The 13,258-nt window shown below is 36.3% G+C and overlaps 2 protein-coding genes across 6 annotated transcripts; one reads left to right on the top strand and one right to left on the bottom strand.

The window, feature by feature from the left end:
* Positions 1-1,645: 1,645 nt before the first annotated feature.
* LOC103472078 (uncharacterized) lies at positions 1,646-7,743 on the bottom strand. 4 transcript variants are annotated; one of them, XR_014089626.1, is made up of 8 exons: positions 7,591-7,743; positions 6,567-6,657; positions 6,216-6,237; positions 3,299-3,339; positions 2,834-3,213; positions 2,182-2,312; positions 1,721-1,854; positions 1,646-1,687 (listed from the first exon to the last, which is right to left on the bottom strand). XR_014089626.1 is itself a non-coding variant. In XM_081612229.1 (7 exons), the coding sequence occupies exons 3-7, from the start codon at positions 6,230-6,232 to the stop codon at positions 1,785-1,787; spliced, it is 639 nt and encodes a 212-aa protein (XP_081468355.1). In that variant the 5' UTR covers positions 6,233-6,237; positions 6,567-6,657; positions 7,591-7,743; the 3' UTR covers positions 1,646-1,784. The 4 variants fall into 4 exon arrangements, 3 of the variants coding, with proteins under 3 accessions (XP_081468355.1, XP_081468356.1, XP_081468357.1); XM_081612229.1 differs by having other exon boundaries at positions 1,646-1,854; XM_081612230.1 differs by having other exon boundaries at positions 1,646-1,854; positions 6,216-6,233.
* rpl14 (ribosomal protein L14) lies at positions 7,471-12,592 on the top strand. 2 transcript variants are annotated; one of them, XM_081612236.1, is made up of 6 exons: positions 7,471-7,494; positions 8,688-8,789; positions 8,873-8,967; positions 10,606-10,705; positions 11,670-11,723; positions 12,497-12,592. In XM_081612236.1, the coding sequence occupies exons 1-6, from the start codon at positions 7,486-7,488 to the stop codon at positions 12,554-12,556; spliced, it is 420 nt and encodes a 139-aa protein (XP_081468362.1). In that variant the 5' UTR covers positions 7,471-7,485; the 3' UTR covers positions 12,557-12,592. The 2 variants fall into 2 exon arrangements, with proteins under 2 accessions (XP_081468362.1, XP_008419678.1); XM_008421456.3 differs by lacking the exon at positions 7,471-7,494 and adding an exon at positions 8,070-8,178.
* Positions 12,593-13,258: the final 666 nt, after the last annotated feature.

Below are 13,258 nucleotides of genomic sequence, written 5' to 3'. Positions count from 1 at the left end.
ATGCTTTTATGGAAATCTCTTCAATACGCCCATTTTTTTTAAAACTTAAGACTAATTTTTCCTTCATCAATGTTAACAAAAGTTAACATTGATCTTTACAATCAAATTCCTGAGTTTGATTTCCATGAACTCTAATGCAACATTTATTGTCTATCATCACTGAGAGAGACAAAAAATTGATTGACATTTCTTGTCTATCAATGGACACTCAGTCATTGAATGTCCATTGATAGGTGTGAAGAAATGTTTCCTCCTTCCTTAGTTCAGGACTTTGGGCCACTCAGTCTTTGTTTTTCTTCAGGCATTCAGAGGTGGACATGCTGGTGTTTTGGATCCTGCTGCAGAACCCAAGTGTGTTTCAGCTTGAGGTCACAAACAGATGGCTAGATATTTTCCTCCAGGTGTAAAAGGAGACACACATCTTTTATCTGGTCAGTTCATGGATTGTTTACCCTAAAAGTTGTCTGGATTATCAAGATGTGTTCTGGCAATACTGAAACCCAGCCGATTTCTTATTGTGGAGGCATGACCTCTGACCTTAAGTGAGGGCTGCAGTTCTTTGGATGTTGCTGTGAGATGTTTTCTGACCTTTTGGTTGAGTCACCGCTGAGCTCTTGGGGTAAATTTGGTTGGTCAGTCACTCCTGGGAAGTTCACCACTGCTCCATGTTTTTACCACTTGTGGATAATGAATCCTCATTGTGGTTCGCTGGAGTCCCACAGATTTAGAAATCACTTTGTAACCCTTTCCAAACGGATCAATCTCAATTTCTTTCTCATTGTTGCTGAATTTTTTTGGAATGTCTAGATTTCATGAAGTCGATCTTTTGTTATAATTCCCTTTAATCAGGCAGGATCTGTTTAAGTGATGTCATGATTGAGAAAATGTGTGGCAGTAATTATGCTTTGGTGTGAATGCTGGTGTGATAAACCACATTAATGTTTTAACAGTGGGGGGGGGCAATCACTTTTCACACAGGGTACAGATTTCTTTCTTCTTCAATAATAAACACCATAATTGGCCAACTGCATTTTGTGTTTATGTTGTCTTTAACTAATATTTGATATGAAAAAAAGATGTGACAATACTTAAAAAAAAGGAAATTGGGAAGGGAGCAAACACTTTTTCACACAAATCGTCATACAGAAATTCCCCCTTTTCATATGTGAATTGGCATCTTCACAGTGACAGCTGAAGCCATTAAAAACATGTCTTAAAAACAAGTTTCGGTCTATATGACAACAGTTTTTGAGGAGCGATAAAAATTAACATAAAAAATGTTAACAGCCAGGGTTTAAGCCTCAAAACTGTTTTTGTTTAAGAAGAATAAACCCAGATAAATTAGGGTTCATGTTGAGAAGTGTTTCTGAAAAATAATTTAGTGTCTAACATCTCAATACTGTATTGTACTGCAATATTATAAACAATTGCCAGCTGGTTACTGGCCAGATGACATAATAGAAGGTTCCAGATCAGATTATCTAATTGATCTAGGTCATCAGTCAGGTAAAACTATTACAGACAGGACTGTAGCAGCTCTGTCAAAGTCAGGCAGGAACCATTACAGTGTTAGATTGTGCAGATACATTTATTAGACTGTATCTGATTGGTCCCCAACTGTTCTGCTGAGAGGCGGAAAACACCAGACAGTTTATGTTATTTATTATTTCATAAAACATGTAATAACTCTTAAAGTCATGTAAAACATCCATAGAGAAACAAAAACATTTAAAGTGCTTAGTTGTTCCTTGAAACCTTGAGCTGCATGAATGACAAAAACTTAGTCACGTTCCACCTTTCTGCAGCTGAGTCACGTTGCTTTTGGGGAGGATGTTGCCATTCTGCTGATGACACCTGCAGGGAAGAGAATAGAAAATGATTACTATGCTGGGTTTACCCCAGTACTATGAAGTGCTCCACTGCTTTTTATAAATCCAGCTGAACCTAAAAGTTGGTCTCGCATCTGTAGGAGGATCCAGTATCATTTACTGGTCAGTTTCAGTCTAAAACTGTTAAGTCATATTTAGAGATGCAACACACAGTAGTACTTTCATGCCTCAAGTTGGGCCAACTAAAGAAAGATAGCTCAAAGTTGTAAAAAAGAATGTTTGTGTTTTAAATGTATGAAACTTTTTCATGTTTCATCACTTATTCTGACGCCCAACTTAACAGGATACCCACCTCTGTCTTTGTCTGATGATTTTGAGATTCTTCAGGAAATCGGATTTGCGAGAAGCCACCAGATTACGATGCTCCTCTTCCAACCTTTTCCCCACAGGGCCCTGCTCCACCTTCGACCAGTCCTCTTTGGTCTGAGCATGAAACATATTGGGTAACACTTTATTTGACAGGTTGTGAATAAGACTGTCATGACATCGTCATAAACATGACATAACACCTGTCATGAACATGAATAAGCCTTCATGAATATGTAGTCATAAAGTGTCATTGGGTAAACCATGACACTTTTAAAACAAAGTTGACATTCAAAATGTCTTGGTTATGATCTGATATAAATTTGTTATTTAAGTATTACTGATTAAACTTTAAAAATGATGTAGCTTTATGTTATTAAAGCTAAAGTTTAATCAGTAATACTTTTATAACAAATTTATATCAGATCATTTCTTGGTTGAAGAAAATTAAACACTTTATGACAACAGTCATATTCATGAAGGCTTATTCATGTTTATGACAGGTGTTATGTCATGTTTATGAAGATGTCATGACAGTCTTATTCACAACCCGTCAAATAAAGTGTTACCCAATATGGTTAGGGATCCCAGGCTGCCATTCAGGATCAATGTTCACACATTCCCAGCCAATCACTAACCATGTCTTTGAAGGCCTCCCCAGGGTAATAACTCTGGGATGCAGGATCGGCTATTCCCTCTCTGACCATCTGTCTCGGGGAGGAAGCCACTAGATGCAGCTCCTCTCCATCAAAGCCGTACACCTTCTGGTCCTCACAGGTCATCAGGACAAGCTGGTCACATGGGTATGTTGTTCCCTTTGCATAGCCTATGACCTCCATCTTTGTTGGTTTGGGAAGATAAAACTTTCCCCATCCGTTCACCACTGCAGGCCTGTCCTTGTACTCTGTGTCCTCCAGAGATCCAATGGTCAGTTTGGCCCCAACTGGACAACGCAGAGGGACTTCTTCGCATCTTTTTTCAGACACAAACTTTGACACCACAGCCAGATAATCTGGATCTGAAGGATATCACAGACATCAGGAATTTGTGAAGAAACAAAAACTTTTCATTTTCAAATACAGATAGATTTGTATGAGCTCTACCTCTTTTTCCGTTGCGTTGTCGGATATCTTCCAATCTTAATCTGAGAAACAAAAAAAATAAATACCCCAAAAAGCATGTTACAAATAACACAACCAACCTTATTTCACATTTTTTTCTCAATTTAAATAATGAAAAGCCCATTTTAATTCTCATCTGTTCTATTTTATTTTATTTTTCCAATAATGATGTTTGGCCCTTCGTCTTCAAGTTCTATTAGTTTATTCAGAGATAATGGACAACGGGTATGGGATCTGGAGTTTGGGTTTGAGTTCTGGGTTTTATTTTTCTCCCTCTTCTTCCACCTGCTCCAGTGGAAATAGAGTCCTTAGACAAACATCATCCACTTTGGAGGAGTGGATCACCATCCCAGGAAATTCCACAACTTCTTCTTTAATCCACATTCTGAAGGTTATTTAACAACTATTGAAGCAAGGGGCCTTCCTATATGGAGTCTTCATGCTCTCCCAATCCCATGTGTGGTTTCTCACCAGGTACTCCAGCTTCTTCCCAACATCCAATATGTATGTTAGGGTAGATTTGCTGGGAACTTTAAGTTGCTCTGAGGGCAGTGATTTTGTGGTTGAATATAGCTTGTCCAATGCTGTCCTTCGCAAAAGCATCCCAAAAGTGACTCTTCATCTTCTCATTCCAATAGAAAAATAAATATTTACCACATTTTATACCTACGTGGAGTTGCAGCCACTACCAAACAAGAAAATTAAATAAAAAAGAAAAACTTTATTATTGTCACATTGTACAATGAGGTTCCATCAGTGGAGTGTTTGTCATGTGTGGATAATGGAGGTGAGGAAGACGCCGGGAAGCCCAGGTTGTCATAGTAAAAGTACATTTAATGACAAACACAGGAACTCCAGGAACTGACGGTCAACGAAACAATGAAGTACAACGAGGACCCGACAACAGGTGGGTACAAATACACAGGGAGGGTAATCAGGGAACTAGACACAGCTGGGATCAATCAACAAGGAGGGCAGGACATCACAGAGACTGCCGGGGAACAGGACACAGAAAAACCAAGAAATAAATACACAGAAACACAGATCACCACAGTGTTACAGTTTAAAAAAAGCACATTGCATGTATGTTCAAAACAGCAGGGTGAGACCAAGACTGCCAGTATTTAATGAAAATGAAAACCCAAAATTATGTCTTAAAAATAAGAATATCACATAAGACCAATTTAAATGTTACTGAGAAGTATATTCATTTCCATGTACACTAGGTTGATGCTCCTGGCTCAGAGGCTAAAGTAGTCATCTTGAAATTTGAAGGTTTTGGTTCAATTCCAGATTCCTTACATCACAGGTCAAAGTGTCCCTGGACAAGACTTTAAAAGTGTCCATCTGCATTATTGGACCTGGCAACTCATCGTTCCCTCAAGAACACTCCATAGATTATCTATTGTGGAAAAAAACAATTTTCCGCTGTTCAACTTTAAAAATTCTAGTTCAAAATACAACTGTGAAACTCTTAAAAAAACAAAGAAAATCAAAAAAACATTTTTTATTGCTATACAGGTATAATATATATATATATATATATATATATATATATATATATATATATATATATATATAATATACATTAGCTGAAGTCTTTACAACAAACAAGAACACGCTAATCCAAGTTTCAGTAAGTGAGCAAAGTTATGATATGGAAAATGAGCAAACTTAACCAGACCTTATGGTACATAGTCCAAAAGAATTTGATTCATCTTCATCCTCCAGGAGACTGATCCATCATTTGATCCTACGGGGTTGGATCCCTCATGTTTTCACTTGATCAGATACATTTTCTCACTCCTTATGAAACCCGGGGTTTGTGATCCATGCCCAACTAGAACTTGTCAGCACAAGAATTTGCTTATCTTCGTTTACTTTTCAGACACTCTGTCATCGGCTTGTATTTTGGAACAATGTAGTGCAAATATTCAAAATCCATTTACCTTTAAGGTGTTAAGAGCCGGAAGGTCCTTTTATTTCACCTCTGTACCTTGTAGAAGAAGAAGAGCCAAACGACTTGAGTCCACAACATTTCAGCCATGAAAAGCGCAACAGATTCCCAGAACGTACTGATCCGGGGTCAGGTCCCAGCTGAAACAGGGTCACTCTGGCGTCATCTATTCCCTCCTGGGGTCATCTATTCCCTCCTGGGGTCATCTATTCCCTCCTGGGGTCATCTATTCCCTCCTGGGGTCATCTATCCCCTCCTGGGGTCATCTATCCCCTCCTGGGGTTATCCTGAGGACTTTATTCAGGGCAGATTGTGTATCTTGTCATCAGTTATGCAAGAGGCTTCTTCCCAGATTGACGTCCCAGGAACAGCTCCAAATGAAGAACCAAGGCTGCTTCAAATTAAATGCCGAACTACATCAACACGCATGGTTCTACACACAGAACTCCTAAGACATTTCTGGGCTTTCTCCTTCAAGTTTACTTTGCAAATCTAATTCCACTTGATACGTTCTATGCAATTCATATTCAAAGACATATTTAGAAGAAATTTTAAACTTGAGTCTATTATTCCAATACTATCAGCAGCCAATTGTCATAATATTCTCCACCCATTATCTAGTGCCAAAAAGTGTGTTTTCACTTTTCTACTTATTTATCCAAGGGCAAACACACTGAATAATTCCCTTTCACAAGATATGACCCACTACACCAAATAAACAAAATAGCAAAAATAACTGCCGAATCTTAGTTATTTGTAAAAATAACATGTTAAAAAATAATCCTGATAACCTCTAAGGGACGGCTGTGGTGGAATATTTTTCAGACTGACTCAGACTAGTCACATACTGAAACTATTTGTATGACTCACAATTAAAGTCACACTGACGGATTTTCATATCAGTTTACAAAACCTCAAGTTTAAGAGAAAACTGGTACTTACATTTGACACTTCTCCATTCTGGCTGTCAATTTAAACAACAAGAAGCAAATAAATAGATATTCTTCTAATATGGATATACATATAAAATACAAAGATAATTTGATAAAAAATAAACATTAAAAAATAGGCCAATTTTAATAGACTTTATAAAATTATTTCATAATGATAGTATATTTTAACAATATACTATGTGTGTGTGTTTGTGTGTTAAACAACACACAAACACACACACACAAACTTTGGATTTATTTTGTAAGTGTGTTATTGTCAGTATTTCTGCATCGATTTAAACTAATGAAAATAAGAGTAATAAATCCACATTGGCGTGTTTGTATAAATTAAACTTGTTACCTGGAGAACACCAACCTCGATCTTCTTGTTGCTGAAAATGAACTTCCGCACTTGGAACGGTTTCTTAACACCTTCGTGCTGCTTTCAGGGACTGAAGGAATATTGTAAACAGAAACACCATAAATACATTAAAAATAAAGAATAACTTAATCAAATGATGAATCTAAGCAGAGTCAATTAAATTTTAATTAAAACAGCTCAGAAAGTATCCATGTTAGTCTTACGCAATTTTGACTTTTAAGTAGTGTTATATAAAATCGTAATAGTCAGTAGAAACAAATCTACAATAACACGAATAAACAAAAAAAGTTCTTCAGAGAAAATATAAAATTAACATAAACGGTAGAAGTCTTTTTTTAACAGCATAAGTTTCAGAACCTAGCCAGCTTTATTTGGCAAGATTGTGTGCGTAAGAGGAATGTGACTGCGGTTTTCAAGCGCTCACGGAAAATACAAGATACATTTTATGGGAATTAAATAAGGATAAAAGAATAACATATTTGAAGCAATTTTTTTACAGAAATTATAGGGGGGAAAGCATCAAGTATATGCTTCTTCTATAGTTTACTTTTAATTACATTTATTATAAAACGGTGCGAAGTGGGTTGAGAAAAAACTAAATAACATTTTATTCCACCTTAGCTACCTTTAATGTGTCTGCGTTTGATTATATAATATTTGAACAGATTTTTTTTTAAATTATGGAAACATTCTGTACGAAAAAACCGCTTAGAAAATTTCAGCTGCGCAACAAACGAGGCACTCCTTAAAACGCCATATTTGTTTTCACTTCCTGTAGTTGGAAGCCTTAAAAACCTTTCGACTTTCCGCTTTCGTTCTTTTAAGAATATATCTCAGATCTACCTAAAACATAAAATTTGGGCATTTTTACTTTAAAAATGTTATTTTTCACTTCCTTATGTTTTTGGTAAGTAAAATATTTCGAAATGTAACTTAACAGTTTTGGACCCAACGCGGAATTGAAATAATCACAAATGAGTTAAAAATAAGATCGTCTACATACCTTTAACAAATAGTTGTTAAGAATGTCAACAAATTAGACCTGTTAGCTTGAGAGCAGAAACCTCGCTCGTCCTGTTGCTAGAAATGAACTTCCGCACTTTGTTCGGTTTCACCACACCTTCGTGCTGCCTTTAGGGACCGACGGAATATTGTAAACACAAATACTCTTGTTCAATTTGACGTTGTGCTAGTCAACAGGCTCTCTATTTTAACGAAACCCTTTGACTTAGAAACTATTCCTCGGTTAACTGTAGCTATCAACCCCTATTTAGGTTTGAATTTAGTAGTTTTGCTGACGTTGGAATCATCTTATATCCTATGAAGGCAACAAAAGTATTACGCCGCCATATGTTGATTAAGCCGTTCCAGGGTGTAAATAACACATATTAAATACACCAAGATGACAATTTTGTTATTAGTTTTGTATTTTCAACTATAATCAACAGTCACGGTGCGTGTACATATTTATAAACGCTTTATTGTCTATAACTTCATGATTATCTCACTGCGCATGCGTGTAGCGAAGGGAAGTCGTATGAGCGCCGAGCGGAAGCTGTAACGTCCTTTCTGCTCCCGGACTGCCATCATGGTGAGTTCGCCATGAGAGACGGAGAAATTTTAACTTGAATTTCGCCTTATTTAGAGGTTCTCACATCGGCGAAGTTTCCACACGCTTTACTTAGATGCTTATAAACCTACAAATGAGACGTTTTGTAAAGTCTGGTTAGTCTGTGAGGAATTTTGTTGCCGTGTCGAAGTTTGTCGGCTACTATCCGCAACACAACGTGGTCTATCAGGCCGTGTAGGCCCAAATCTATCCGGTGATGGCTTGAAGAACACTATTTATGCATGTATAACTTCAGTTTCATTAAGCGTGTGTTTTCCTGTTGAGTTGCTTGTTTTAAGGTTCACAGTTGTATTTTGCTGGTGTTAAAAACGATGCATTAGCGACGCCAGCTAAGCTGTACAGTGCTGTTATACGCGCACTATAATATTGTCTGCTTGTCATGACATAAGTTGATTCATTTTCATGCAGTCGGTTTGGATAATATCATGTACTCAGACTGAGTTGTGTCTGCATTTTTATTTTTTCTTTAGGTGTTCAAACGCTTTGTAGAGATCGGCCGTGTCGCCTACATATCTTTTGGTCCCCATGCTGGCAAGCTGGTGGCCATTGTCGATGTTATTGACCAAAACAGGGTAAGTAGTTGGAAGATTTTGCATTATTGACTTGGGGCAGAGCTACAGTTTAATCAACTTAAACTCGCCTTTACACTTTCCAGGCGCTTGTTGACGGTCCCTGCACAGGTGTGAAGAGGCAAGCCATGCCCTTCAAATGCATGCAGCTCACGGACTATGTCATCAAAGTTCCTCACAGGTGAGCTCAGACACCTCTGTACTTAAAATTGAAGATTCGGTCATTATGGGTGCAGAGTAAGAATGAGATTCAACCACATGTCAGCTTTGTTTTGCAAACACTGCAGAAAATTACTGCGACTGCATCTTTCAGTGATTCTTGAGAATAGGGACAAAATGGGTTTTAATTTTCCCATAATTTTTTTTTGTTATTTCTCAACCTTATGTATGCAAATATGACAAATAATGTTTTGGAAATGTAAAGATGCTAAGGTGCAGGCTCCGAGTTGCAACATTTTTCTTTTAAATTACATTTTTAATCGACTTGACCTAGAACGTTGTCATCACCATCTGACAAAAATAAATAAAAAATAATTTTTAATAACCCTATTAGTGATATTTTTACTCATTTGCAGACAAATGCTTCTCAAGAAACAAAATAAATATTATTTAAAACAAAAAACAACAAAAAGTCCATCTGACGGAGTTGACACAGAACTGAAGGTGGTGACAAACTAGTGAGTAAAATGAAAAACTTGATACATGTGAAGTAATGCAATTTATGTAAAATACGTTAAAATTAATTAATTGCAATTTAAGTGAGATTTGACAACAATTTCACTGAAAAGTCACAAAAACTGATGGAGTTGACAAAAAGCCAAACTATCTCAATTTATTTATATGATGTTATTCTGAAGGAGGCCATATTGTAGCTCATCAGGTCCATGAAATCTTTACATTATACCAAAATTAATCTTTTATTTCACAAAATTTCATCAAAGTTTTGTAAATTGTCAGTTATGGTGTGGACACATCATGGTTGTGACAAAAAACTTAGGAATAAAAAGAAGAAAGAACTGAAGAATAACATAAGCCAACCAGAGCTAACTAGCCCTCTTAGCAAAGGAAGAGGTCATGGGGTCCTCAGAAGTTCTGGTGCCCCCCAATAATGCCTGATTTTTTTTACATTCTTTTAATTTCTGACGGTGTTGACAAAAACTAGGGACAAATTTCAATGGAGTTGGAAAATGTATAAAAATGATTTTTAATTCAATATATTGATACCTTTATAATTATTTATATGACTACTTATACTTAATTGTCATAATATAGAATTTTAGTATTTCTTTAATTATTTTAAACTATTATAATTTATTGAGTTCTGCTTCTGGACAAGGGCTTTTACAGGCATAATCCACCGACTACAATGTTTAAAATAAAAAAATATTCAGCAAATACCTGGAAAATATACATTGTTGTGCTCACATGACCCAGGTTAGTTTAGTCAGATATTTGAAAAAATAATATTTTGTTTATATTTTATTCAAATTTTGTGTTTTTCCATAGGACCTGTTTTGTCCCTATTCTCAAGAATCACTGCTTTAGTTTTCTTTCACCAAAAATTTGCGTTCTGTGTTTGTGAGAGAATGTTATAGTACAAGATTGTTTCATGAAAACATTGTGACTGCCTTCGCCAGCACTATGTATCTTGCTTTATAGTTTTGAACTGCACTATTTGACATCCTTTTATGAGAATTTCAGCAGGTTATTGTTGGCTTCCAAATAAATGTAGGTAGCTTTCAGGGCCCCTTTTCACTGTCTGACATGTTTTAATGTAGAAAGACTTTGTGTGTTTCCTAATGTGTGTGATGGTTCCCAGTGCCCGGCAGAAGTTTGTGAGGCGAGCCTGGGAGAAGGCCCAAGTCAACGAGAAGTGGTCTCAGAGCAGCTGGGCCAAGAAGATCGAGGCCAGACAGAAGGTAAAAATCATGTCACAATCTGTCTTTGTTTTGTTGTTTTTTTTAAAAGTTCCTTTCTGTTTTAATATTATTAGGGGTGGGCGAAATGGACTTATAGTTTTATCATGATTTTATGTGGTACTATTGTAATAATGATTTTTATTACTTGTTTTTTGGGTAGCTGTATGACTGACTACTTATCAGTCACAAATAAAGATGTTAAGAACCACACATGTGTAATGCGCTTCTTTAGGACACCAGTCACACAAAGCAGTGTAATGAGCTGCACATAGTAACGGCATTTAGTCATATTTTCAAATGTACATGTATTTATTGACACACTCATTGAACAAAGTAGAAATAAAATGGTAAAATTAACAGACAGTTTTAGGGGTTTCGATGGCGTTAGTTGTAATTTATTGTGACAACTAAATTCTTATGATGAGAAATTTATCACAATAAATGTTGTCCATCGTTCCATTTTATTTCACCAAATTAAAGTTAACAGCGAGTTAATCTCATCTTTAATCTCAGGTATTTTGTTAAAGTATTCATTTTAATTTTTTTTTTCTCAAATAGATATTCAGTGAATTTATCCGTAATAGTTCCTAACCTGTAGTTAGAAAAATATATCAACTTGTTGGGAAAAGTAAAAAGGTCTTTGGAGTGGTGGAAGTTTAACAAACCTGTAGGGGTGTATGTTAAATAAATCTGCTTCACCGTGAGTCTGTTGGGATCATTTTTAAATGATTGAGACCTGGAAAGCACTGGAACATTTTCAGTTTGAGTTGTTTAACGATGCTAAAGTGAGTTGATGTTGTTGATCAGCTTCCACCGTTTGCAGGATTTTCCAGGTTCCATATTAAAAGCCAAAATATGTACTTTAAAAAAATGGAAAAGTCTGGATATTTGAGTGTTGAAAAGAGGGAATTTTTGACATGAAGAATAAGTTCTGTCTCTGACCTATGAATCTTCATGTTCACAGAGGGCCAAGATGTCTGACTTTGACCGCTACAAGGTGATGAAGGCCAAAAGGATGGTGAGTACAACAGACAGAAGCCACCTCAATTAGGAAGTTCAGATTAGTGACACAAAACACACATTTTCACAGTGAGGTCCTGAAAGCTGTTTTTATAGAACTTCCTGGAACCTTAGTCCATTCTGCGTTTCCACTTTATGCTCACAAACCACATTATTTATGTAAATTACCACTGAGCAACTGATTCTTCTCAGTCTGGGAAAGCAGATTTCTGAAAATGTTAACAGCAGAGTCATGAATGTAATCAAAAACAATGAAATCAGACTAAAAAAATAATACATTTTGAATTGCCTCGTTTTGATTATGGTTTCAAAACCTTGAACTGCCACAACATATATAGATAGGCTGTTCAAAGTCAAATCCATAAGCAGTGATTGATCAAGAATTGAAGTAAGTTGTTGGTTTTAATCTGAACCTCAGAACATAAACGCTGTAAAACATTCCAACAGATCTGATCTGTTGAAAATGCTTTTATCAGATGTTTTCTGAAAGCAGAATCCCACTTTTATTTTAAATATTTCCACTAAGACTTTGATATTGTCAATGTATTTTTATGTAAACGGTCAAACTTATATTTAGCATAAGTTTAAACATGTGCAAACTGTTGTGTAATGTAGTTTAAAACGGGTGAGGAAGATGGTTTCTTCATGCTGCCGTGGTTTGTGTGATTTCGCCAACAGAAGCTTATGAATTATTAATTTGAACATGTGCAGAGGAAGTTAATAACTTTGAAGCAATACATTAATCAATGCATTATTTTTTTATTTGTGTAGAGAAACAAGATCATCAAGCATGAGGTGATGAAGCTCCAAAAGGAGGCGGCAAAGAAGTGAACAATCTTCACAAAATAAATTCTCTGTTCAGTTATTCATCTGTCTTCTGTGTGTTCATTTATCATGATTTTAATATAACTCACTATTGATTATACAGTACAGTAACTACAACCATCCAAAGTTTAGCATCATGCCAAACCTACCAAATAGGCACAGGCTTCTCTGAACTTTAATGGGTCAATGTGTTCCAGTCCATTTTTTCAATTCAACCCGTTTCCCTGCACCAGTCCACTCCTTTGAAAGGGAATTATTACCATAGCAACATGTTTAACAATTTGCACAAATAGTTGATATGTTTTAGCTTTCTGGTTATGACTGGTTTCATCAAAGAAGTGAAATGCATAAAATTTGCATGGCAGTGTCACATGACTAACCAGGGTTTAACACAAATTTAAGCAAATAAAATATTAATTATTCTACCCTGTTACATCAGAGGCTAACATAAAGTATGTCGTCATGTCAATGTAGAGCAGGGGTGTCAAACTCCAGTCCTGCAGGGCCTCTGCCCTGCAATGTTTAGATGTGGCGGATACAAAACACTGCAGTGTTTGTATCTTGTGTAGATAAATTCTCCAGAGCTTTGCTAAGGACCTAATTATTCTATTCAGGTGTGGGTCAGCAGAGGCACACCTAAAATTTGCAGGGCAGTGGCCCTCCTGGACTGGAGTTTGACACCTGTGATGTAGAGTAATGGTCTTTAAC

The sequence above is a fragment of the Poecilia reticulata genome, chromosome 11 (genome assembly GCF_904066995.2).
Source record: "Poecilia reticulata chromosome 11, P_reticulata-male-v2, whole genome shotgun sequence".
Classification (NCBI taxonomy): domain Eukaryota; kingdom Metazoa; phylum Chordata; class Actinopteri; order Cyprinodontiformes; family Poeciliidae; genus Poecilia; species Poecilia reticulata.
Note: the sequence above shows the minus strand (reverse complement) of the source record. Positions and strands in the feature narration are given on the sequence as shown.

What these genes read in the sequence shown, in the direction of transcription:
- LOC103472078 (XM_081612229.1), bottom strand. An exon ending in ACAACGCAACGGAAAAAGAG is followed by an intron (nt 3,214 to 3,298) that starts GTAGAGCTCATA and finishes GATATCCTTCAG; the next exon opens with ATCCAGATTATCTGGCTGTG. An exon ending in ATCATCAGACAAAGACAGAG is followed by an intron (nt 1,855 to 2,181) that starts GTGGGTATCCTG and finishes TCTTCCCTGCAG; the next exon opens with GTGTCATCAGCAGAATGGCA.
- rpl14 (XM_081612236.1), top strand. An exon ending in GTCATCAAAGTTCCTCACAG is followed by an intron (nt 8,968 to 10,605) that starts GTGAGCTCAGAC and finishes GATGGTTCCCAG; the next exon opens with TGCCCGGCAGAAGTTTGTGA. An exon ending in TGATGAAGGCCAAAAGGATG is followed by an intron (nt 11,724 to 12,496) that starts GTGAGTACAACA and finishes TTATTTGTGTAG; the next exon opens with AGAAACAAGATCATCAAGCA.